The sequence below is a fragment of the Pan paniscus genome, chromosome 14, assembly GCF_029289425.2.
Source record: "Pan paniscus chromosome 14, NHGRI_mPanPan1-v2.0_pri, whole genome shotgun sequence".
NCBI classification, from domain to species: Eukaryota; Metazoa; Chordata; class Mammalia; order Primates; family Hominidae; genus Pan; species Pan paniscus.
The window spans coordinates 18,614,430-18,640,432 of NC_073263.2; the positions used below are offsets into that span (position 1 = coordinate 18,614,430).

Below are 26,003 nucleotides of genomic sequence, written 5' to 3' on the forward strand. Positions count from 1 at the left end.
CTGTCTCATCCTCCAGGCCCCTAACACAGGCTGCCTGGCTCTGCTCACTCTGCCCAATATCCCAGCCCTGACTGAGCAAGAGGCCACAGTCATGCCAGGAGCCGGGCCACAGGCTGTCGCTGGGCATACACCAGACATCCCCAGGCACCTCTTCCCACCTCATGGCGCCCCTTGGCACAGGGGAGGGACAAACCACAGCTCAGCTGAGAGATGTGCTCCTGCTGTGGGCCTCCATTGGAGAGGGCTCCAGGGCTCTGACTCACCAGGGCCATGACAGCTCCCTGGGTTTTCTCAGTCCTGGGGGCCAACTGAACTGTCATCCCCTCAGAGAGGAGGACCCAGGCAGAGAGGACATGGCCACGGTGGCGTAGTTGGCCAGTAATCAGGCTGGCCTTGTAGGAGGGCTTCCCGGGTGCTACCCTGATCCCCTCCTTGCTGGCAAGAGTCCCCTGAGGGCAGGGCTAAACTCCCATCCCGGGCACTTCTCGCTGCCAGAGTCAAGCTCAGGGCTTCACATTTAGGGAGCAATGGAAAAATCTTACTGAAACCTGGCCAGCCATGACTATGGACCATTTTTCCTTCTCAAACTAGGGCTAGAGTGCAAAGGGTTCTGGGTAAAAGAGCTCTTGGCTGCTATCAGAACCAAAAAAAAGAGCAACTAAGAGCAACTTCTGGTGAAGGGCACACTGAGAAAGCAAATCATACATAAATGCAAACCCTCCTGGAGGCTCCCTCATGCTGCTGGGCAGACTCTGGAAACCTGAACAGGGTGGTGGCTGCCAGGAGCCACCTGCTCTCATTTCTGAGGGTGTAACCAGGCAGGACCTGGAACAGAAGGGGCAGCCCAGGGATGCCACAGTGTGTCCACAGAGGGCCAGGACCGAGCCGCAAGCCTGCCTCATGGTCCAGCTGCCATGGCCCTGAGGGATCCTAAGGGGACCCAGAGCCCACTCACACCCACTCCTAAGCTCGTGACAGAACCAGGGCCCCACCTTCCCAATGGAGGCAAGTGTGGAGTGTGGAGCAGGTGTGACTGATACCTGCACAGAGGCCATGCACACTTGCCCCTCTCAACCCACAGCCCAGTGTTCATTCTAAAACAAGGCACAGTCTAATCAGAAGGAGAGACCCAGCCTGTTCAATCTGGTCCTGCATTATACAGATGAGGAAACTGAGGGCCAGGAGGCTGAGTCCCAAGGGGACTTGCTCAGGCCACAGGAAGGTGGCACTCACACCCTGACAGCCCTGACCCAGGTCTGGCCGCCCCCACAGCCAAGAGCCTCAGGCTTGGATGCCCACCCTGGAGTGACCAGTACATTTGAATGCCTCCAGCAGGTGCTTTGCCAGGTACCAGAAGGCAGTATAGAAGTTGGGAAACTGAGTCAGGCTGCACAGTTGCAACCTTCTTTCCACTTCATATGCTCTGGAAACCACCAAAGAGCCGTTCTCAGTGCACTGACCATCAAGCAGGCGACGACGGGGGTGGATCCAGGCCCCAGACACACCAGCTCAGGCTTCCCCTCTGGGCCCTGCATAGCTGAGGTGGACCAGCGGACAATCGCCCTGGGTGGCTGCAGGCCTTGATGCCCATGAGAGCTCTGTTGGTGCCTGAGAAGAGAAGGAGCAGCCTTTTAAGCAGTCCCAACCTCACCAAGGGCGACTATGAACGTCCAGCAGCCAGGTCCCTAGAGAGGCCGGCCTGCACGATACCAGAGCCCACCTCCTCCTTCCTTCCACATCAAGAAGAGGCCCACCGAGGCCGATGGTCATGTCCAAGTCACCCACAGGCAGGCTGAGCCAGTGCTCGGCCCAAGGCATCTGGCACCGACCCCGCTAGAGAGAGGACGCTGCTCTGCGGAGCCTGAGGGCAGACAGTGCGGCAGGCACTACCTCCTCTGCATCTCCACTCAGGCTGCGGAGGAAATGTCCCGTAAGGGCCAGGCAGTCCACAGGGGTGAGTGTGGCGTAGATCCAGCCTGAGAGAGAGACAGGAGTGTTTGGTGCCCCACCTCGCTCCCATGAACGGGCTTCTCATGGCTCCAGATCAGGGACTGGCAGAGACCAGCACAGGCCTTCCCCGGCCCAGCCCAGGCTCCAGCTCCTGCCCGCCTGTGCCTTGGTGCCCTGTCCACCTCTGCAGCTTCACCAGCAGCCTGGGGCCTCCCTGGGAGAAGCTCTCTGGCCCTGGCACCACCCCAGCCTCCATGGAAGGGGGTTGGGGTAGAGGCTGCATCTGAGGCGGCACAGACTAGTCAGTCCAGCCCTGCACCACACAGACAGGGAAACCGAGGCCCAGAGCTGAGGAGACTCTCTCGGGCCACGTGAGCGCAGTACTCAGAGACAGGAAGCCCCAGCCTGTGTCCAGCCACCCGGCCTCCCAACCACACACAGGGGCAGGAGACAAGGCCGGGGTAGCTGCATCGCCCCCAGAGCTGGGACTGGACCCCGGGTTATCCTCGGAGACGGAGCCTGGGCCAGATCCTGGGAAATCCACAGCTCCTTCCTAAATAGCTGTGACTGTGAGGAAGCCGACGGAGAGAGGAGGGACCCAGAGATTACAGAAGATTCTGAGGCTTATAAATCAGTAAAATGTGAAGGCCTCAGTTGATACTTTTTTTAAATGAAAAAAAAAAACCCTATAAAACGATTCAAAACTCTGAACACAACTTAGCTATTTGAGGATACTAGGGAATTGTTGTTAATTGTTCATTTTTTGAGATGTGAGAACAGTATTGTAGCTGTGTTACTTTAGAAGGAAAGGAAGCCCTTCAGAAATAGTGGAATATTTAATGAAACAGCAGGATGTCTGGGATTTGTTCTTACATCATCTAGGGGCACACAGCGGCTCATGATGGGCTTTCTCCTTCAGCACAGACTCAAAATGTCCCCTAATATTGCCTTAATTAGGAGCTAGTGCCCTCCTCCCTCACTGGCTCTGATGCCGTGGCAGCTGTCCCCACACAAGGCTCTCTGAGCTGGGTCTCCAGCCATGGGCTCAGTCACAGTGAGCCCAGCCAGTCTGTGAAAGGGGCTGACTGGCTGTGCAGCTCCAAGGTGGCCTCAGTGGTGAGGAGTGCCCATGCTGACCAGACAGCACAAGCTCCATTGCTGGCCCCTCTGCAGGGACTGGGCTGGGGTGGCGTTAAGCTCCGGACAAGGGAGTAGGCATGCCAGGGATGCAGACAGACCCCGTGGTGGGGACACAGCCCGAGGGAGAGGGGCGTAACCTTGATGAGGGCCGGCAAGCCCTAGGACATGATCCCCAAAGCTGCCTGCACTCACCTGAGGGGATGAAGAGGGTCTGGCCCTGCTCGACGATGCACTTGCAGCATTTGTGGACCTGGTCAGCAAAGAACATCTCGCTGTGGTTAAAGGCAGACCGCCAGAGCTCATCCAGGGAGATGTTGGCCAAGGTCAGCCTGATGAGATAGAAGGTCTGCTCCCCCTGCCAAGAGAGCCTGTTGGCAAAGCTGCTCATGTGGAACACGGGGGTGGGGGGTGCAAGTGTTAAGTCTTAATGTGAGAAGTATCCCATCCAGTTCCACAAATCCTGCCTGCAACACTGAGAGCACAGGTGCTTTGCAATTCAGAAGTGTGCATGTTAGGAAGGTTCTGGGTATCAGGCACAGTCAAGAACTAAAGCCCGTAAATCCCACATTACATAGTTTTGAGGCACTACAAATGGTGTGGGTGCCCAGGTTGCAAATAAAGCTGCAACTGGCTGTCAGAAGCATTCCAGGTAGCTCCACTCTTGAGAGCCACTTGGATCCCAGGCTGGGTCAAATGATGCTACTGTGTCCCAAGCAGTCTCATGCCAGGCCCCAGGAGGGGTTCTGCACTGGGAGCAGCGAGACCCCTGTCCTACTGCAGCAAAGCCAAGGCAGGTTCCGAGGATGCCCCAGTGACTTGCTCAAGGCCTCCCAGAGGTGGGATCAGCACATGCACCTGCCCCCAGCTCCAGCTCCAGCGGGTCTGGAGAAGCTCAATGAGCAGCTGGGGGAGCCCACAGCTTAGGGTTTCCTTTGTTTCTGTTGCTATTTATGGCTCATTTTTCTTCTGGCTTCCCTCTCTCGGCCTTGATGATGAGATTCCTAGCCTTCCCTGCCTGCTCAAGATGCCCCTATCCTACCTGCTGGCTCCTGTGCGGGGCTCTGGCTACTGTTGGCCCCTTCCAGGATGTCTTCACAACACCCCCCTCCCCCCACTTTCTCCTCTAAGTGCACGGTCACCCAGCAGCCTCACCCAATTATTGAGCCTGAATCCCATTAGAAAAAGGAGACACTCGTGCAGTTCTCTGATCCCACATGCACCCCTGCCCCTCCACCCACACATGCACCCCTGCCCCTCCACCCAGCAATGTCTCCATGGCCTCCTGTCCCAAGGATGGATGGTCGGGGGCCCACTGGGGAGTGGCATCTTGTCCACAGTCAGGGCTCCCGGGGACTGCAGACCATCTTGCAGATGGGTCATGGCCACGGCAAAGCCGAAGTCCCCCAAGGGGTGTGGCTCACCTTGAGCACGTGGTACCAGGCGGAGGCGCCCCCACAGTCGACGTGGAAGTCGGTGTAGCTGTCCTTCATGCAGATCAGGCAGGACTTGGTCACCTTGGGCTTGGCCAGCAATGCATCATCTGGCCAGGAGTTTTCTACCCAGAACAGTTTCTTCATGGTGTCAGGTGGCTCCACGAAGCTGGACATTCTGGGGGTGGGACAGGAAGGTGGTGAGGGAACGTGGGACTCCCTTTTTGACGTCCCCTGGAGCGGGAAACATGCTCTGTGAGGCACGTCCCACACTGTCTCACCACCTGCGGGCCAGAGGTCACAGTTCCCATTTCACAGAGGAGCACACAGGATCACAGAGGGCAGAACGAGCCCAGGCGCTGGCTGTGGCCCTGGCAGAAGACTGGATCTGATGCTGGCCTCCACCCCCAGAAGATGATGAGAAGACCCCAAAACCATCCACCCCTGAAACTCCTGGGAACTGGAAAGCGAGTCTTTCTCGATTGGCCACGTGCATATGGCTGTGGTGCACCGGGCTGGAGCATAGATATCATTTCTCACACTCAGCCCAGGTGCCTCTGGTGTCACCTGGACAACAGCCACTGCTCTTCAGAGCTGACAACAGGGCACCCGCGACACCTGGACACATCAGGTCACTGTCAAATCCAGCCAACTCATATCCAGCGAAGATAGGGAAATGCAAAGGCAGCCTTCGAGTCAATGAAATGTCACCGTCCTGGATAAAATGCACTACATTTCATCAAAAACGTCAAACTAGACCAGGCACGGTGGCTCACGTCCATAATGTCAGCATTAAAAATTTATATGTAAAACACACATAATATACATAATCCATCCATTTTTTCTTTTTCTTACTCAAAGAACTCATACTGAAACACACTCTTCTCCACTGTTCTTTACTTGAAAATACATCCCAGAGATGTTTCTCTACCAGTTTGTTAAGACCTATCTCCCTCTTCTTAAAGGCTATGCAGTATTCCATCACAAGATATTCCATACTTTTTTTTAAACCAATCCATTTGCCAGATATTTAATGTCCTTTGTTTAGAAATAACGCTTTAGTAAGTGTCTCCGTGTAGATATTTTGTGGTATTTTTGAGGCATATCTGCGAATTCCTACAGGTGAAATGCTATGTAAAAGAATATATGTATTTAAATGTTTCATACTTATTACCAAATTCCCTTCCAAAAAGTTCCACAAATTTGTATTCCATGAAGAATGGTGGTATAATTCTTTGCCAGGGATTTGTGTTCTCAAACTTGCATTTTTGCCAAATTGATAGTTGACTTTTAATAGGACACTGATGTTTTACATTGCTTATTTTCCTATTTGTTCAGGTTTTCTTTATGGGTTTGTACATAGTCAACCTTACTAATCTTTTCCTTTATGGCTTCTGGTCTTCATCTTTGTTTTAGAAAGTTTGCCCACTTTGGTATACTAAGTTCACTAATGTTCTCTTCTATAACTTCTATGCTTTTGTTACTTTGCAGTCTTTGATCCATGTGGAATTTATTTAGGTTTATTGATGTCACTTTATTTTTTTCCCAACTGTTTAGCCAGGTGTTCTACACTATTTATGAAGGCAGTCATCTATTCTTTCCTGACTCGATACACTATCTTTATGTTTACATCTATTTCTGGATTCTTTCTGGATTCTCCCCATCTCTCTAGTTCTTGAAATACCAAATCGCTTTAATTATTATTGCTTCTTAATCTATTTTGATAATCTGATAGGCACAATGTATTCCATTACTCTTCCCTATATCCTCCTTGTAACTTCCTACATATTTCATATTTATGTTAGAATAATTACCAGTATTATTTTCTTAATTTTCTCTATCAAAAGGAAATGACTCTGATGGAATGCTCTAAGTATTCTGTATGCTGTATGCTCTATATTTTTAATAGATACCCCTTATTGGTTTCAGAAACTGTAGTTCCCTACAAAGCTGAATCTCCAGGCAGTAAGCAAGCAGGACTTTTTATTTCCTCTTCTAAAATTTGCTTTAGCCTTTGGATTCAAGCAGAGATGTACAGAGCCTACTAATCTCCCACCTTTTACAGAGCACATTTAGTCTGTATCACTCACTGCACAGTAGCCCAATTCCAAGTTGCCACTCCCTGTTTCTGCACAGATTCTGGCAGGTCTGTGGCTTGTCACGTGTGACTTTGTTTTTCTGTTCCATTTCTGGTCCATAGGGAAACCTGTGATGCTTTTGAGTCCAATTTACCACGCCTTCTTGACAGTCCGTGTGTGTCTATTTCCCTCTTAGGTTTTTAAAAGGAGATTCTCAGAATCTAAAAGTGTAATTATCATTTAATGAAGCTTTGGGTGGTCATGATCACTGGGGCTCGGGGACAAATTCATATGGTCATCTTTCACTAGGAGACTTTTCGGAGGTTTGTTTTTATATCTGGAAACTCCGATATGTTAAAATCCCCTTGCATAGCCAAGACTTCCACTATATTCCTTCAGAGATATTCTGAGTTCGATTCCAGGCTGCCTCAATAAAGTGAGTAGCACAATAAAGTGAGTAGCACAATAAAGGGAGTAGCACAATAAAGTGAGTCAAATTTTTTGGTTTTCCACTGCCTATAAAAGTTACGTTTACACTATACTTCAGTCTATTGAGTGTGCAATATCATTATGTTTAAAAACCTAATTTAAAATACTTTATTGCTAACAAATGCTGACACAGAGACATGAAATGAGCACATACTGTTGGAAAAAACGGCGCCAATACACGTGCTTGATGCAGGTTTGCCACAGATCTTCAATCTGTAAAAAATGCACTATCTGTAAAGTGCTGTAGAGTGAAGCACAATAAAAGAAGGTATCCTGGTATATGTTTTTGCTTAGCAATACAGTGAGACTTTTGGGCATTAGTCTATAGGCAATATCCTTTGCTTCACACCTAACTCTAAAGTTAGGGGCAAAGAGTGATGAGTGGGGATAGGAAAAGATGACATTGGGAACTTATTAGATGATGAAGTGTCCATGCTCAATTTTAAAAACTCTTATCATTTTTCCTAGACAGCAGATTGTATAGTATGAATTCTCTGATCTAGTTGGTTGTGCTGTTTGATTTAGAAAATTGGGCATTGGAGGGGTAACTGTCTATCAATGGCAGCTTTTTTGTTTGTTTGTTTGTTTGACAGAGTCTAGCTCTGTCACCCAGGCTGGAATGTAGTGCTGCGATCTTGGCTTTCTGAAACCCCCACCTCCTGGTCTCAAGCGATTATCATGCCTCAGCATTCCAAGTAGCTGGGGTTATGGGCATGCTCCACCATGGCTGGCTAATTTGGTGTTGTTTTTTTTGTTTTTGTTTTTGTTTTTTGAGATGTGGTTTTGTCATTTTGCCCAGGGTGGTCTCGAACTCCTGGCTTCAAGTGATCTACATATTTTTGACAGATACCCTTTCTTGGTTTAAGCATATTTTGGCTTCCCAAAGTGCTGGGATTACAGGCGTGAGCCAACGCACCCAGCCTCAGTGGCTGTATTTCTTACATTATTGTTACATGGTACAGGTTTTCATAATATCAAAAACAATAAAATGTAAAAATAAATATAATCCCCGATTTCTTTGGTTCTTTTAAAAATATTTTCTTTTTTAGTATATGTGTTTAAAGTGTAGAAGACAGTGTTTTTAATATATACAGTGAAATGGTGTTTGGGGTCTTAAATGTGAAGTAATCTTTTCATATTTCTGTGTGGTTATTTTCTTACTTTTTTCAAAGGTAGAAAATACTTTCATATTCTCACAGGGGAACCACTTAAGAAAAATGTCAAATTTTCCATGAATGTGAGAAATCTTCAATTACATGAGGGGAAAGGATGCTTTTGGGATGGGACGAACACCATACGGGCTAAGTCAAGGCCATTTCAGAAACTGTGACGTCCTTTATTCTCTGCCATGTTCCTTTCTACCTTCCAAGGTTTAGGAGGAATTTCTGCCCATTAGAACAGGTCAGAGATTTACAAAGTGCCAAGTTTTCTAAAGGAGAGATTCTATAGAGACTGAGAAACTGGTTAACTTACGTAACGCATTTTTGGGTATGCTGAATTATTTTCATTAAATGTACTGGTAAGATTCTTAAGATGAGGAATTATGCGTCACACTTTTAAAAATGTTCTCAAAAGAACTTGCTAAGGGCTTGACAAACACTTGCTACGTTAACTTACAAAACACTGTTGGCACCATCTCAGCATTTTAATCATGACAAATCTCAGGACTGACAAACTGCATGTTAATGTCCTTGTTTTCTATCGAATGAAAATATTTAATTTTTGGAATGAATTGAAAGTCAACCCGGATTTACTGAATACCAACCTTGCCTAAGATGACAAATCATTCTTGAGAGCAGCACTGTGTCTCCAGAACCCCAGAACATGGACAGGCTCTCTGAATTTTAGCTCTAGGTGTCCTCCCATTTGTCTTTCTTACCGGGTAAATGAAATCTTTATTAAAATCCAAAAGTATAAGACAATACTGTTTATTCTTAGAAGCTACCACTTACAGAGGAGAATAATGCCCTAAATTATAGATAAATTGAATTCTAATGACCTTGTTCGCTTTCTAGTTGTCACCCAATGTAAGCATTTCTGTCTGCAGGTCACCAATATGCCTAATAAAGCATGAAAAGCCATCACTGATGATTTTCTGATTCACTCATCTTTGAATTCATCTGCCTTGCTTAGAGTGGAAAGGAAAATGTCTCTATATTAGTCCATTCTTGCACTGCTATAAAGAAATACCTGAGACTGAGCAATTTATAAAGAAAAGAGGTTTAATTGGCTCATGGCTCTGCAGGCTGTACAGGAAGTAGAGAGGCTTTGGCTTCTGCAAAGGCCTCAGGAAGCTTCCAATCATGGCGGAAGGCAAAGTGGGAAGCAAGGCCTCTTACATGTCAGGAGCAGCAGAAAGAGAGCGAGGGGAGGTGCTGCACACTTTTAAACAACCAGATTTCTCAAGAATTCACTTACTATTGCAATGACATTACTGGAGGGATTATCTGCCCCCATGACCCAATCACCTCTCACCAGGCCTCACCTCGAAAACTGGGGATTAAAATTTGACATGAGATTTGGTGGGGACATAGATCCAAACCGTATCAGTCTCTTTAAATTTCTGTGTCCAAAAGGGAACATTCTTGGGTACTTTATTCTATTCCATTAATTTGGTAAATGATTATTTAAACCCAAGGAAGAAGCTTCTTGAATGAAATAATTATAAAAATACGGATCTTGATACTCTACTAGGTTAAAGCAAGGTTTTTGTTATTGTTGTTGTAGCAAATCTCTTATTAAGCAACTTTAGCATTATAGTCTCAGTAAAAAATAGTGAGTCCATCCCAGCATGCATGTTTTTGGTAAAGTGATCGTAACAGTGGAGTAAGTAAGTTGTGATTGCTTTCTTAGAGGACACCTTCAAATAACTGTCACCTGTCTTCTGTTTTATTCTACCACTAAGTGGGAGCATCCCCATACTTCTCAGTTGAATGTAATACAAATTCCTTTACCATCTTCAACTTCCTGTCTATGCATTCCTTTCATAATCTTTACAAATTATGATGTTAATCATCTTACAGATTTTTTCACTCACCTTAGAGTTATCATAATTCCTCTTGCACAAATTTTAAGGACAGAAGTTTTGACCCCAATGATCCCATCAAGATGTTGGGTTTTCCCTCCAAGAAGTTTTCAGAAAACTGACTCCTAGATAGTGATCAGGTTTTTGTTAAAAAGTATCCAAAAGATGAATATATGTGTCTTAAATAAGCTTATTGGGTATTTTATTTTACTAGGAGTCAGAAGTATAAAATGTTTTTACATTTTATCACATATTAGGGATCTGAAAGTGATATACTCTCTTATGGTTATAAAGAAAAAAAGAATGAGCTCACATTCAATGAAAGATTGTGTCTTTTATATTGAGAAAATAATTTGAAGACAAAGGTAATGAGGAACCCAGTGCAAACTGCTAATGGACTCTCAAAGGTGTCAGTACTGAGTGATTCTTATTTTTCTTCTCTTTTTTTGAGACAGTCTCACTCTGTCGCCCAGGCTGGAGTGCACTGGCACAGCCTTAACTCACTGCAACGTCTGCCTCCTAGTGTTCAAGCAATTCTCGTGCCTCAGCCCCCTGAAAAGCTGGGATTAAAGGCAAGCACCACCATGCCAAGCTAATCATTTATTTACTTATGTATGTATGTATTTATTTATTTTTATTTTATTTGAAATAGAGTCTCACTCTGTCACCCGGGCTGGAGTGCAATGGTGCTATCTCGGCTCATTGCAACCTCTGCCTCCCAGGTTCAAGGGATTCTCCTGCCTCAGCCTTCAGAGTAGCTGGGATTACAGGCATGCATCACTGCGCCCAGCTAGTTTTTGTATTTTTAGTAGAGACGGTTTCACCATGTTGGCCAAGCTGCTTGTGAACTCCTGACCTCAAGTGATCTGGCCCTCTCAGCCTCCCAGAGTGCTAGGATTACAGGCCTGAGCCACCGTGCACAGCCCAGTTTTTGTATTTTTTTTTTAAACAGAGATGGGGTTTCACCATGTTGATGAGGCTGGTCTCGAATTCCTGACCCCAAGTGATCCGCCCACCTGGGACTCCTGAAGTGCTGGGATTACAGGCATGAGCCAATGCACCCACCCCTGAATGATTGTTTTGTCTGTACATTTCTCATGTCTTATATGGCATTGTAAAGGCAATCAAATCTTTTCATTCATGTGGTTTTGGACCTTTTCAATAATGGTATTATTCTTTGTACTTAGAAGCTTGGCAAGCACTAGAACCCATCTCTCAAGCAAAACAGGCTGAAGACATCAGGACATATAGCAGCTGCAGCTTGAGGGAGGTTGCATGAAATATTAATCCTGCTTCTCTCAGAACAGAGTCCTGCAGCAGAGCCAATGAAGCAATCACTAGCTCCACAAGTAAGACACTGCAATAAATTTAAAAATACCTAAGATGTTTTTGTAGTCTGTGATAACAACTATGCATGGTAGAAAGGCTAGTGAAAAACAGCTACATAGACCAATGTAACACAATAGAGAGCCCAGAAATTAACCCATCATATATGGTCAACTAAATTTCAATAAGGATACCAAGAATACACAGTGGGAAAATGACAGTCTCTTCAATAAATGATGTTGGGAAAACTGGATATCCACACACAAAAGAATGAAATTGGACAGCTGTTGTACACCATACCCAAAAATCAACTCAAAATGGATTAAAAACTTAAATGTAAGACTTGAAACCATAAAACTCTTAGAAGGGAACATAGGGGAAAAGATCCTTGATACTGGATACAACACCAAGCAAAAATAAACAAGTGGGACTATATCAAACTACAATGCTTCTGCACAGTAAACAATCAATAAAATGAAAAGATAACCTATAGAATGGGAGAAAATATTTGCAAACCATATTATCTGGTAAGAGTTTAATATCCAAAATTCCTAAAAGACTCATACAACTGAACAGCAGAAAAACCCACAAATAACCTGAATGAGAAAATGGGCAAAGGACCTAAATAGACATTTCTCCAAAGGAGACATACAAATGACTGACAGACATAGGAAAATGTGCTTACCATCACTAATCATCTGGGAAATGCAAATCAAATCCACAATGAGGGTGGCTCATATTTTTTAAAAAAGATAACTGTTGGTGACGATGTGGAAAAAAGGAAAACTTTGTATATTACTGGTGGGAATATAAATTGTTACAGCCATTATAGAAAGTAGTACACAAGTTCCTCAAAAAATTAAACATAAAACTGCCATGTGGTCCAGCAATCCCACTATTGGGTACATATCCAAAGGAAACGAAATCAGTATGCTGAGGAGATATTCGTACTCTCATGTTTACTGCAGCATTCTCAGCAGCCAACATATGGAAACAACCTACGTGTTGATTGATAAATGAACGAATGAAGAAACTGTGGTGTATACACACAATGGAATATTATTCAGCCCCCAAAAAAGGGAAACCCTGCCATTTGTGACAACATGGATGAACCCAAAGGACATTATGTTAAGTGAAATAAGCCAGATACAGGTAGACAAACACTGTATGATTTTACATATATGTGAAGTCTAAAACAGTGAAGCAGAGAGTAGCATGGTGGTTGTCAGGGGCTGGGGGAAGGGGGAGATTGGAAAGTGATGGTTACAGGGTACAAAGTTTCATCATAGTGCCTATAGCTAACCATACTGTACTGTGTACTTAAAATTGCTAAGAGGGTAGATCTTCTGTTAAGTCCTCTTATCAAAACAACAACAATCATAATAAAAGGGGTGGGAGGAAACTTTGAGATGTGACAGGTATGTTTATAACCTTGATGGTGGTGATGGTTTCATGGATGTTTATCCCCAAACTGATCAAGATGTATACATTAAATATGTACAACTTTTTAGATGTCAATCATACCTTAATTAAGTGGTTTAAGAAAAACAACAGCAACAAAAGGCTTGTGGAATACACTAATCAGAGAATATAAACATCATCAGGGAGTTGCAGAAGCAGCATACCTGATTACTTGGCCTGATTTGGGGCCAGACATGGGGAAGCCAACTTCAGGAACAACCAAATGAGAATCCATTGGACTCACAGCACAAAGCTACCTCAAAGCAATCTGGCAGATATGCCAAAATGACACATTACATGAAAAAAAGTAAAAACGAATTACAATTCTAAAGAAAACTTCTGAAGTCCGCAGATTGTGTGTGCGTGTCCATTTGTGTGCATTGTTTTTTCCAGATCTTTTCTTGCAAAATTAAAAAACTTTTCCTTTCATATTTTCCCATCATTCCACAGTTGCTTTTCTTTTACCAAGTCCTAAGTAGCCTTTACTCCCTTGTCCACCAGTAAACATTGGTTTCACAAAGCCAAGAGGTTATCTAATCTTCATCCTAAAAAGACGGTGATCCTTTGCTGGTGATTTGCATTTTCTGCCTAGAAATCTAAACAATTTTTCTTTGTTTTCAAGGTTAAAAAATTTAACCAGAATATAGCTTAAGGTTAGTGTTTCTCTATGAATCTATCACTAATTATGTATAATGTTGTTATCTCATATCTTTTGGCTATTCTATCTTTAACAAGTTTCTTCATTGGTGGGTTCTCTACTTCAGGAACATCAATTGTCTTTATGTTGATCACTTTTTGACTGTCCTCCATTACTGATTACGTGGTCTCTTATTGCTTTGTCTTTTATTCTCTGCACTCAACATGATTAAATTAAGCCTTTATATCAGAATTTTAGTTTAGCTAATCATATTTCAATCATTACTGTTCTAATTTATCTGTCAGTTCCATGGTGGTTTTGTTTTAGCCCTCAGTTTCTTTCTTTTGCTTTGAAATCTTTCTTCTCATTTCACTGTTTTATAATCTTTGATTTCCTTTAAAAATATATATGTTCTTTCATTCCTTAGCAACATGGTGCAGTTGCATAAAATTGTCTTCCTTTCCTTGGCTTCTGTTTTCTTAAGTTATCATTAAGTTCTTCACTTGTCATTTTTGTATTCAGTTTTATTCATTCAATATTGATTTACTGAGTGCCTAACATGTGTCAGGCACTATTCTTAATACTAAGGAAAGGCCTGCTAGGGACACCATGTTTCTGCCCTCATGGATATTACATTTCAGACACAGAAGTCAGACAACAAATACATAGTTCTATAATAAAACATCAAGAGAGTCTATACTGAGGGTTTGTGAGCTCCTGGCTCAACTCTCAATTCCTCAATTGCTGCTATCATGCAAAAGCAGCCACAGACAATCAGTAACCTAATATGTGTTACTGTGTTCCAATAAAACTTTGCTGACACCTGCTTTCAGGCAACTATTTGCATTTATCAATGTTATTCTCATCCTCTTTCTGGTATTGTTTTCTGAGGTCATTCCACTTACTGATATGATGACAATCAGGTATAAGGTCCTGGGTGGGCCAGTAGAGAAAAAAGAGGATGATGACCATTCCCAAGGACACGCATTGAGCCCTTTCCTTCACTTACAATTACTTCAAGACCAAGAGGAAAGGGCCATTTTGTTCTCTTCTGGCCGTTACCCATTTCTGGTTGTCTGTATAAAAGAACAAAAAGGTTGGAATCTGATACCAGCTTCGTCCTGCAACTCTCCAGGCCCGCTACTGGGGTGACTACCAACTAACGGGGCACCCAGAGAATGAGAAAACATGGACATCCACCAGTGAAATTTCCCTAAAGGAGTAAGAGATCACAGGAAAGTTGTAATGATACCTGCTGACTTAGTATTTTCTTCTACTGCCTGATTTCTTTTATGCACATGGTAGACTTAAACATTTAATTGTCAGCTTATTTTCCTAGGACACTAAAATACTTTAAAAACACATTTTAAAATTCTTATTACCAGCCTTGGCATCATAGTGAGAACTTGTCTCTACTAAAAGTAACAACAAACAAACAAACAAAAACTACCCAGGCATGGTATTGCATGCCTGTAGTCCTAGCTACTTAAAGGCCAGAGGCAGGAGACTCATTTGAGCCCAGGAATTTGAGTTTACAGTGAGCTATGATTGTGCCACTGCACTCCAGCCTGGACAACACAATGAGACCCTTTCTCAAAGAAAACCCCTCTAATTTAAAAGAAAACAAAAGTTTTTATTCACTGCAGAAACAAATGCAAATAGGCAAAGAAAATAAATATGATCCTGAATCCCCTCTCCCAAGAGAACAAATGTTAACATTTCTAGACATATTCTTCCAAATATAAACCTATATAAAACTAATATATATGAAATGTATTATATACTAAAACATTAAACTCATATTGAATATGCAGCACTTTGCAGCCTTCCGTAAGTAATACACAATAGCAATAACAAACATAAGAGAATATAAAGTACTCTCAAATTGGCCTGACTTATAACCGCTTTTTGTACTTACTAATGTATCATGAAACCCTTTCTAAGTCTCTAAATGTTTTCTTTTTTTTTTTCAGTGGTTGCATAGTATTCCACTGCACAGATGTACCATAACTCATTTAAAGAATCTCTCCTTTTTGGGAATTTAATTTGCTTCTATTTTTTCAATATTATGACCAACACTTAAACAAATATCCTTTCACCTAAATATAGGCATATATTCTTTTTTTCCAGTATCTGTTATTTTTGTTTTTGTTTTGTTTTGAAGACAGGGTCTCTGTTGCTCAGGCTGGAGTGCACTGGTGTGATCAGCTCACTGTAACCTCAAACCCCTGTGCTCAAGGGATCCTCCTGTCTCCGCCTCCCAAGGAGCTGAGACTACAGGCATGCACCAGTGCACCTGGCTAATTTTTTAAATTTTTCTTCTTGTAGAGATGGGGTCTCACTTTGTTGCCCAGGCTGTACTACGTACTTTGTAATAGAATTCTTCTTTATAAATATACTTTACCTCATCTGGGCACTGGTCTCATTTTTATGTTGAAAACTTGGTGGCAACACTTGAGAAATGCTGGTTCTCTTTGCTAGTTTTGGTGGGGTGGCAGGAGAGGTAGACAACCCCTGGGTTAAGGGTTAGAATATTGATGCTCTGTGAGGCAGTACCTATGAGGTGATGAGGCCCATGTAACTACTTGAAGAGATTAAGGGATCCAGTAGAGGGTAACTGTGAGTCAGAAATCCCACTGTGACCATTACTACCTATACCAGGAGAGTGCCGTTAAACCACTCAATACTAAAAGTGGGCAAGAAAAAAATCCAAAGGGTATCACCAGCTGAAAAAGGGCAGAAAATTTATACTCTAGGTTGACATTTAGGCCTTAACACACCATGACAGCATGAGGCTCCATGGGGTGTGTCAGCATGGGGGATCTGAGGAAGCCCTCCCCTCTCTTGCAGTCTGTGGCTCTGCCTCATGAATATTATTACAGAAACCTCTGCGTGAAGACCATAAAGTGCATACTTTTTGACATCTGAAGCCTCAGCTTGTTGGGAACAGGCCTCCCAAAATCTGGCCATAAACTGGCCCCAAAACTGGCCATAAACAAAATCTCTGCAGCACTGTGACATATTCGTGATGGCCATGACATCCACGCTGGAAGGTTGTGGGTTTACCGGAATGAGGGCAAGGAACACCTGGCCCACCCAGGGCAGAAAACCACTTAAAGGTGTTCTTAAACCACAAACAACAGCATAAGCCATCTGTGCCTTAAGCACATGCTCCTGCTGCAGATAACTAGCCCAACCCATCCCTTTATTTCCGCCCCCATCCCTTTGTTTCCCATAAGGGATACTTTTAGTTAATCTAAAATCTATAGAAACAATGCTAACGACTGGCTTGTTGTTAATAAATATGTGGGTAAATCTCTGTTCGAGGCTCTCAGCTCTGAGGGCTGTGAGATCCCTGATTTCCCACTTCGCTCCTCTATATTTTTGTGTATGTGTCTTTAATTCCTCTAACGCAGCTGGATTAGGGTCTCCCCCACCGAGCTGGTCTGGGAAACATATCCTGAGATGGGTGGAGCTTTCACGTCTTATTCATATTTATACTTTCTTCCTTTCTTTTCTTTTTTTTTTTTGAGATGAAGCCCCCTTGTTATTTGCCTGGGAGTCTAGGATACAGCAGGCTCTGGGTAAATACATACTGTAAAGTTGGCAGGTAGAAGGGGTTTTTGGCTGTTGTTTTTCAAACAGATTATGAATATGTTGACATTATTAAAAACACATGCACATCCACATCACCATTGCCCCGGAAGCCTCTCCAGCTCACGAGTGTCAAGCCCAGTGATTTATAAGATTGCTTGCACATATTATATTTTAAAGCACATATTGCTTTTGTGAAATGTGTATTTATTATACATTTTGGAATTGATAATGTATGCCGAAAAGCAGCCTCTGCCTTGCTGGATCTGAGACAGTCTATCATGTAAACACATTTCTGGAAGGGACTTGATACAAATGCTTTAGACGGGGTCAACCAGCTTCCATGGTCTCTCTCTCTCTGTCACACACACACACACACACACACACACACACACACAGGCCCCTTCTCCTCCCCCGACCATGTCACACCCATATAAATAGATAATAAAAACAGTAATGGAACAACAGCCCCAGAGGAAAGCTCTGTTAGGAATAAATCTGATTTTCAAAGCTGCACAAAACCCATCCAGCGAAGTAACCTTGTAAAAAGCAACAATTTATAACTCTACAGATCGGGCTGCCCCAAATTAGGGAAATGGCTCTGTGAGCCCCCAACAAGTGTGTTCTTCAAATACCCTCAGCTGTGGCTCCAAGTACAAGAGTTGATAGGAAATCCAATTTGCAGTCAGTCTCTAAGGAGAGTGTTCCAGACTCTGATCACCTTGGTAAGGCCATGTGGGTCAGTGTATGGCTGTGTGGGTGTGGGGGGCTGTGTGGGTGTGGGGGGCTGTGTAGGTATGTGGGTCTGTGTGTTGCTGTGTGGGTTGGTGTGTGGCTCTGTGGGTCTGTGTGCGGTCACCCTGTGTAATGTGCATTCACACCCCACTCTGGCAGCCTAATCTTTTCCTCCCCAGCATCCATTAGCATAATCAACTGGAGGCCTGCCCAGAACCTGCCAAGCTTGTATTAATGTTGGCTCAGGGGGAGATTTATTCCTTCCTAGCACAGCACAGGCTATACCTGGCTCAGCTAGGACTCTCCCACCTTTATACGCCTCACTACACTACACATACACACACACATCCATGCACACATACAGGCGCATGCACTTGCACATGAACACACACATACACGAGTGCCAGGTGGAACTAGTTCTGATTAGTGTTTGGAAGTGGAAGCTCCTTGGCCTCTGCCAAATATAGTCAATCACCCCGAGATTTTCAGAGCCGCTGCATCAAGGGCCACAAGCACATTATAAATGCAATCTCACTTAGAGGCTTAAGTGCCAACCTGGGGTCAAACAGCTGTGTCATCTGAAATGAGTAATTTACCTCTCTGCTCATCAGTTTGCTCATTCATAAAATGGGAATAATATTAGCAGGATGACATCATGAGGTTCCTCATTAAGGTATCATTTTTAAAATGAACAACAGTCCCTGCCCAGTGGGAGAGGCATCAGATAAGAATGTCTACTCCCACCTCAGTCCAGGATGGAATTAATCTCAGCCTCTTACCCCTGCTAAGTCCAATCACACAAACCCTGCAGGGAGAAAGAGAGCATCTGCCATAGAGTCAGGCTGCCACCCTGTTCACCTGCTTCTGTCCTTGACACCTGCCCCTGAGCTCCAGACACACAGAATTCTTCACTGATCCCAGGACACACCCCCTTTGCACATGCTGTGTCCTCTGCCTGGATTTCCCTTCCACCTATTCTCTGCCTAGAAAACTTACATCACCTTTCAAAGCTCAGATCTAAAACCACCATTCATTGCAGTCTTCTCTGCTCCCTCCTCTTCTCCCTCAGCCTCAAGCAGAGATAATTTCTTGGGTAGCCATGGAATCTCATGAAAAGTTCTATTTGAACACTTTCTATACTTGCAACACCAGGACATGACGTGGTTCTTCCACCAAATGGTGAACCCCTTGAGGAGAGGAGTTATGTTTATCTTCGATTCCCTAATACTTAACCCAGTGTCAAGTACGTACTAGTAGACTTAATCCATGTTTGAATGGATTATTCTTTGTGTCCTCAAAGTTTAACTCCAAGACTGGGGCATACTAATTACCTAATCAGTGTTTGTGGAAGTGACCAATTAATTGTTATGAATCTATCTCTACAGCCCCACAGCCTAGTAGAGTTAAGTGTTTGAATGAGTGAACTGTGCCTCATATTCTGGCCACTCACTATGCTGCCTGGACCATAGTAGGTGCCAAAAAAAGGTTTGCATGAATGTCCATTCCCTCTGCACCTGGTATAGAGTTTATCTCACTGTTGCAATTGACAACCCCCATGCTTCTTCAACTCAATTAGTGCAGGTTTACCTTACTTACCTGATGATGCAATGCAGGTTCAGGGCAGCAGAGGATGGGCGAGGGAAGGAGGGGCTCTGCTCCACTGGTTCATTCAAGAGAACCCAGGCTCCTGATGGCTCTGCCAGTTTCAACAAGTGGCCTTCCAGGGTCATCCTTGGTGTTGAAACCTCACTGGAAAGTTGTGGAAAAAACAGGAATATTTTATGGCCAGGCCAGGAACTAGCCCACATCACTTCTGCTCACATTCTTTTGGCTGGTACTCAGTCACTTGGTCAAACCTCACTGCAGGGAAGGCTGGAAAATGTAGCTTTACTGTGTGCTCAAGTAAAAGTGGAAATGGGTTTGATGAGCAGTACTAAGTCCAAAAAACTTGTCAGTCATCCACAGATATTTGATGAATAATATGAATAATGAGTTTTTCTATACCTGGATGCTAGGTATAGGTATGTTTCCACATAGCATATGCTCAATGAATAGTTGAAATAATTCCTCTCTGTATTCTGAAAAGCCTTACATATTGTCTGATGCAGAGATGGTACTCAGTAAATAAATGGATGAAAAGGAGGGAGAGAGGGAGGGAGGAAGGAAGGAAGGAAAGGAAGGAAGGAAGGAAGGAAGGAAGGAAAGGTTTAATAACAAAGGGTAGATAATGTATCGATGAATGGATGGATGGATGAAAGAAATCAAGTATGGGTGGGAGAAAAGTAGGAAGAAAAGATTTAATAACAGATGAGTGAATGATGTATAGATGAATGGATGGGTGAAATCAATCAAGGATGCAAGGGAGGAAAAGAAGAAAGGAAGGAAGGAAGGAACAAACGAAGGAAGGAGAAAAGGAAGGAAAATGCTAAGAGTAATAATGGATGGATGATGGATAGATGAATGGATGAAAGAAAGAAAGGATGAGTGAGAGAAAGGAAGGGAGATGGGAGGAAGGTATATATATACATATACTACATACATATATACATATACATAGTTTTGTTAATATGTAACAAGAATTAGGAGATTATATACATATACACACACACACACACACACACACACGCTTGGGAAATGAATTACTTGGGAAATTGTTACCGTCATAAACTAGGGCAATGGGTTACCCCTGAGAACTCAGGTCTTCCTGTTAGCCCCAACTGCTCAGTCCCCACTTGGTCCTGATCCCTTGGTGCACCCCTCATTACACCCTACACAGGGACTTGACCACCTTCCAGCTTCCAAGTAGGAGTGAGCTTACATCCAGGTTTCCTGGGTGTGGTGGCTACAGCTTCAAGTGAGAGCCATGGAAAACAGGGGGTGGGAAGACAGAGCAAGGTTTTAGATTCAAAATCTGCACTCTGCTTGAGTGATCAACATCATTTCCATACTATAATTACATTTAATTACATTGCCCAATTCTCCCCTGATTGTACTGCTATCTTGTAGGCTGTCCTGGTTGGAAGTAATCTAAAACTATGAGACGTCAGATTCTGTGAAACAATGACTTCCCAAGGAAATATGGTCCTAGACAGTAACTGATAAATCCCATTAGGCCTCTTATCCCCTATTTGGTCTCTTCTGAGATGACATTGTTGATTTGTCTAATGAAAACTGTGTACCCAGTATTGCTGAAGGAGAAAAATTCGCCCAGCTTTGGAGGATGAGGGCTCAGGGAGTCTAAGCCAGGGAGCAGAAGGAGGATGGGATTGAGGTATGGTAGGTGGCTACAGCAGATACATCTTGACGGATTTTTCTCCATGTTCTGCCTGATTATTCTGGTCCAGAGAACTCCTACAAAGAGAGTTTGCTACTATAGTGTTTTAAGTCAGGGGCCACAGGATCTGTTCTTGTGAAACTTGGTTAGGATAAAAGAAAAAGGGGGCGCATTTGGCTCAGAACTCAGAGGTGCTCCACAAGGGATGCCCCAGAACTCTGCAGATGGCCCAAGAGGAGAACACATCTCTGCAAAGCACCCCTGCCTCTCCAATCCTGATATCCTCATTCCCCAGCTTCTGTACCCTAAACCCAGAACTTTGCTGAGCTAGAGTGTGTTAAAATAATTGTGTTTATCTTGTGCTCTTGTAAAATTTAGGGCTCGTTTGCTTAAGACATGCCCCCACCCACCCAATTTCTTCCTTCCCCTGTCTTTTCTGGGTCCAGGGATCAGAGAGGAAAGACTTTTGTTAAAGAGGAAAGCAAGCTGAAGTGAAAAGGAAAGAGCACTAAACTAGGAGTCAGGCAATGAAATTACAATCCCTATCTTGTGGCAAAGTTGCTGAGCTGCTTTGAGCAAGTCTCGTCCCCTTTCTGGCCTGGCCTGCAACTCCCCATCTTAAGATAAGGGGTTAGTCTAGAACATTTTAAAATTAGCTGCTAATATTAAAATCTAGAGATCCCACACAAAAGAGGTTTTTAACTCCTCCCATGAATTCCAATTGTAAACACCAGTCTCACACTCCCACTTGGCCTCAAACAGCTGAAACTGAGTGGTAGCTTCTCGCTTTAGGTGGGAGATGCACTCTCAGGTTAACCACAATCCCCACTACTCCCTATTGCTTTATAACTTGCTTCACTTGCTTATGTTATCAACTGGCCCTTGTAAGCTTATGTTTATAATTTCTAGATATCTACTCCCACTCCAGCTTCGTCAATCCAAAATAAACTCACTCTCGCACAGAAGCCAAAGGTAAGAACCATCACCTGTGACTGCTACTTGTCAACACTAATTAGGCCTGCATGGTCCCAATTCAGCACCCTGGACAAATTATTGAGAGCTATTTGAGGCAAGTAAGTCCTCCCAGATCCCACCAAGTCCTGTCTAATGGGCAGCCACGCCCTTGCCCAGCCTGAGAATATGCTGATATCTGGTAGGCTGGAACTTCATCTTGTTATTATCACCAAAGCCCTGAATCTCTGCTGAATCTGCCCCGTGTTTGATTTCTTTGTAATTCTGCCACTCCTTGGGATCAGGTTGGGGATGTGTAATTCTTCTCTGTCAAGACATGTCTAAACTGCCTATCTTCTAGATGCAACTGCTGCTTCCCAAAGGCCAACGTCCATGTTGTATAAAGAATGATGGATTTGATATCGTATATTACCACTGTGCATTTTCATTTTCCATGTCTGATTTTCCTCCCCCAAATTGCTGAGTGATCGAGAGGCTAGGGTTGTTTTTATGAGAGGTGTCATAAGACCATCTTCATGCACAACATGGCCAGGCAAGGTGGATCAGAGATAAGGAAAAATTGTCAGGTACCTCCGAGTTGTTTCTTGCTGGTATCTCTTTGCAAGTTCCCTCCAAGGCGTCTCTCCAGGAGTCCATGGCTGTCAGGAGGATATCAGTTGGTTAATCTGGTTTCAACTCCTTAAAATTACTTAGCCCACCAATCAAAATCCACCATAATTTGGGACCCACTGAGTGCCCACTCTGTGCCAGGCACTGTGCTAGGTCTAGGACATAAGAGATAAAAAGTGTATCTCTGTTCTTCTGAAGCTCCTATTCCAGTGAGTAAGACAGACAATTAAAGCAAAGCTATAGTGTGATGCAGTGGGTCACACCCATAATCCCAGCACTTTCGGAGGCTGAGGCGGGTGGATCATTTGAGGTCAGGAGCTCAAGACCAGCCTGGCCAAAATAGAGAAACCCCATCTCTACTGAAAATACAAAAATTGGGCTGAATAGGAACAGCTCCAGTCTACAGCTCCCAGCATGAGCGATGCAGAAGATGGGTGATTTCTGCATTTCCAACTGAGGTACTGGGTTCATCTCACCGGGGCTTGTTGGACAGTGGGTGCAGCCCATGGAGTGTGAGCCCAAGCAGGGCGGGGCATCGCCTCACCCAGTAAGTGCAAGGGGTCAGGGAATTCCCTCTCCTAGCCAAGAGAAGCCGTGACAGATGGTACCTGGAAAATTAGCACACTCCTACCCTAATACTGTGCTTTTCCAATGGTCTTAGCAAACGGCACACCAGGAGATTGTATCCCGCACCTGGCTCGGAGGGTCCTATGCCCACAGAGCCTCACTCACTGCTAGCACAGCAGTCTGAGATCGAACTGCAAGGTGGCAATGAGGCTGGAGGAGGGGTGTCCACCATTGCTGAGGTTGAGTAGGTAAACAAAACAGCTGGGAAGCTCGAACTGGGTGGAGCCCACCGCAGTTCAAAGAGGCCTGCCTGCCTCTGTAGACTCCACCTCTGGGGGTAGGGCATAGCTGAACAAAAGGCAACAGAAACTTCAGAAACTTCTGCAGACTTAAACGTCCTTGTCTGACAGCTTTGAAGCGAGTAGTGGTTCTCCCAGCACGGAGTTTGAGATCTGAGAACAGACAGACTGCCTCCTCAAGTGGATCCCTGACCCCCGAGTAGCATAACTGGGAGATAATTCCCAGTAGGGGCAGACTGACACCTCCTACAGCCGAATTCCCCTCTGAGACAAAGCTTTCAGAGGAAGGATCAGGCAGCAACATTTGCCGTTCTGCAATATTTGCTGTTCTGCATCCTCCGCTGCTGATACCCAGGCAAACAGGGTCTGGAGTGGACCTCCAGCAAACTCCAACAGACCTGCAGCTGAGGGTCCTAACTGTTGGAAGGAAAACTAACAAACAGAAAGGACATCCACACCAAAACCCCATCTGTACATCACCATCATTAAAGACCAAAGGTAGATAAAACCACAAAGACAGGGAGAAACCAGAGCAGAAAAGCTCAAAATTCTAAAAATCAGAGTGCCTCTTCTCCTCCAAAGGAACGCAGCTCCTCGCCAGCAATGGAACAAAGCTGGATGAAAAATGACTTTGACGAGTTGACAGAAGCAGGCTTCAGACCACTGGTAATAACAAACATCTCCGAGCTAAAGGACGATGTTTGAACCCATCGCAAAGAAGCTAAAAACTTTGAAAAAAGACTAGATGAAAGGCTAACTAGAATAAACAGTGTAGAGAAGTCCTTAAATGACCTGATGGAGCTGAAAACCATGGCACAAGAACTACGTGACACATGCACAAGCTTCAGTAGCCGATTCGATCAAGTGGAAGAAAGGGTATCAGTGATTGAAAATCAAATGAATGAAATGAAATGAGAAGAGAAGTTTAGAGAAAAAAGAGTAAAAAGAAATGAACAAAGCCTCAAAGAAATATGGGACTATGTGAAAAGACCAAATCTGAGTCTCATTGGTGTACCCGAAAGTGACAGGGAGAATGGAATCAAGTTGGAAAACACTCTGCAGGATATTATCCAGGAGAACTTCCCCAACCTAGCGAGGCAGGCCAACATTCAAATTCAGAAAATACAGAGAATGCCACAAAGATACTCCTCAAGAAGAGCAACTCCAAGAAACATAATTGTTACATTCACCAAAGTTGAAATGAAGGAAAAAATGTTAAGGGCAGCCAGAGAGAAAGGTTGGGTTATCCACAAAGGGAAGCCCATCAGACTAACAGCTGATCTCTGAGCACAAACTCTACAAGCCAGAAGAGAGTGGGGGTCAATATTCAACATTCTTAAAGAAAATAATTTTCAACCCAGAATTTCATATCCAGCCAAACTAAGCTTCATAAGTGAAGGAGAAATAAAATCCTTTACAGACAAGCAAATGCTGAGAGATTTTGTCATCACCAGGCCTGCCTTACAAGAGCTCCTGAAGGAAGCACTAAACATGGAAAGGAACAACTGGTACCAGCCACTGCAAAAACATGCCAAATTGTAACCATCATCGATGCTAGGAAGAAACTGCATCAACTAACATGCAAAATAACCAGCTAACATCATAATGACAGGATCAAATTCACACGTAACAATATTAACCTTAAATATAAATGGGCTAAATGCTACAATTAAAAAACACAGACTGGCAAATTGGATAAAGAGTCAAGACCCATCAGTGTGCTGTATTCAGGAGACCCATCTCATGTGCAGAGACACACATACGTTCAAAATAAATGGATGGAGGAAGATCTATCAAGAAAAGGAAAACAAAAAAAGCAGGGGTTGCAATCATAGTCTCTGATAAAACAGACTTTAAACCAACAAAGATCAAAAGAGACAAAGAAGGCCATTACATAATGGTAAAGTGATCAATTCAACAAGAAGAGCTAACTATCCTAAATATATATGCACCCAATACAGGAGCACCCAGATTCATAAAGCAAGTCCTTAGCGACCTACAGAGAGACTTAGACTCCCATACAATAATAATGGGAGACTTTTAACATCGCACTGTCAACACTAGACAGGTAAACGAGACAGAAAGTTAACAAGGGTATCCAGGACTTGAACTCAGCTCTGCACCAAGCGGACTTAATGGACATCTACAGAACTCTCCACCCCAAATCAACAGAATATACATTCTTCTCAGCACCACATCACACTTATTCAAAAATTGACCACATAGTTGGAAGTAATGCACTCCTCAGCAAATGGAAAAGCACAGAAATTATAACAAACTGTCTCTCAGACCACAGTGCAATCAAATTAGAACTCAGGATTAAGAAACTCTCCCAAAACACTCAACTACATGGAAACTGAAACTGCTCCTGAATGACTACTGGGTACATAATGAAATGCAGGCAGAAATAAAGATGT

The 26,003-nt window shown here is 43.9% G+C and overlaps 1 protein-coding gene across 1 annotated transcript in view; it reads right to left on the reverse strand.

The window, feature by feature from the left end:
• The window catches only part of LOC100986553 (lysine-specific demethylase PHF2-like), a gene marked incomplete at its 3' end in the record, with an annotated part of 113,501 nt that overhangs the window by 10,952 nt on the left and 76,546 nt on the right, over positions 1-26,003 (reverse strand). Inside the window, 5 exon segments of the mRNA XM_063596036.1 lie at positions 1,319-1,423; positions 1,891-1,908; positions 1,910-1,976; positions 3,283-3,445; positions 4,512-4,698. Coding sequence (XP_063452106.1) covers positions 1,319-1,423; positions 1,891-1,908; positions 1,910-1,976; positions 3,283-3,445; positions 4,512-4,698 — 540 coding nt within the window.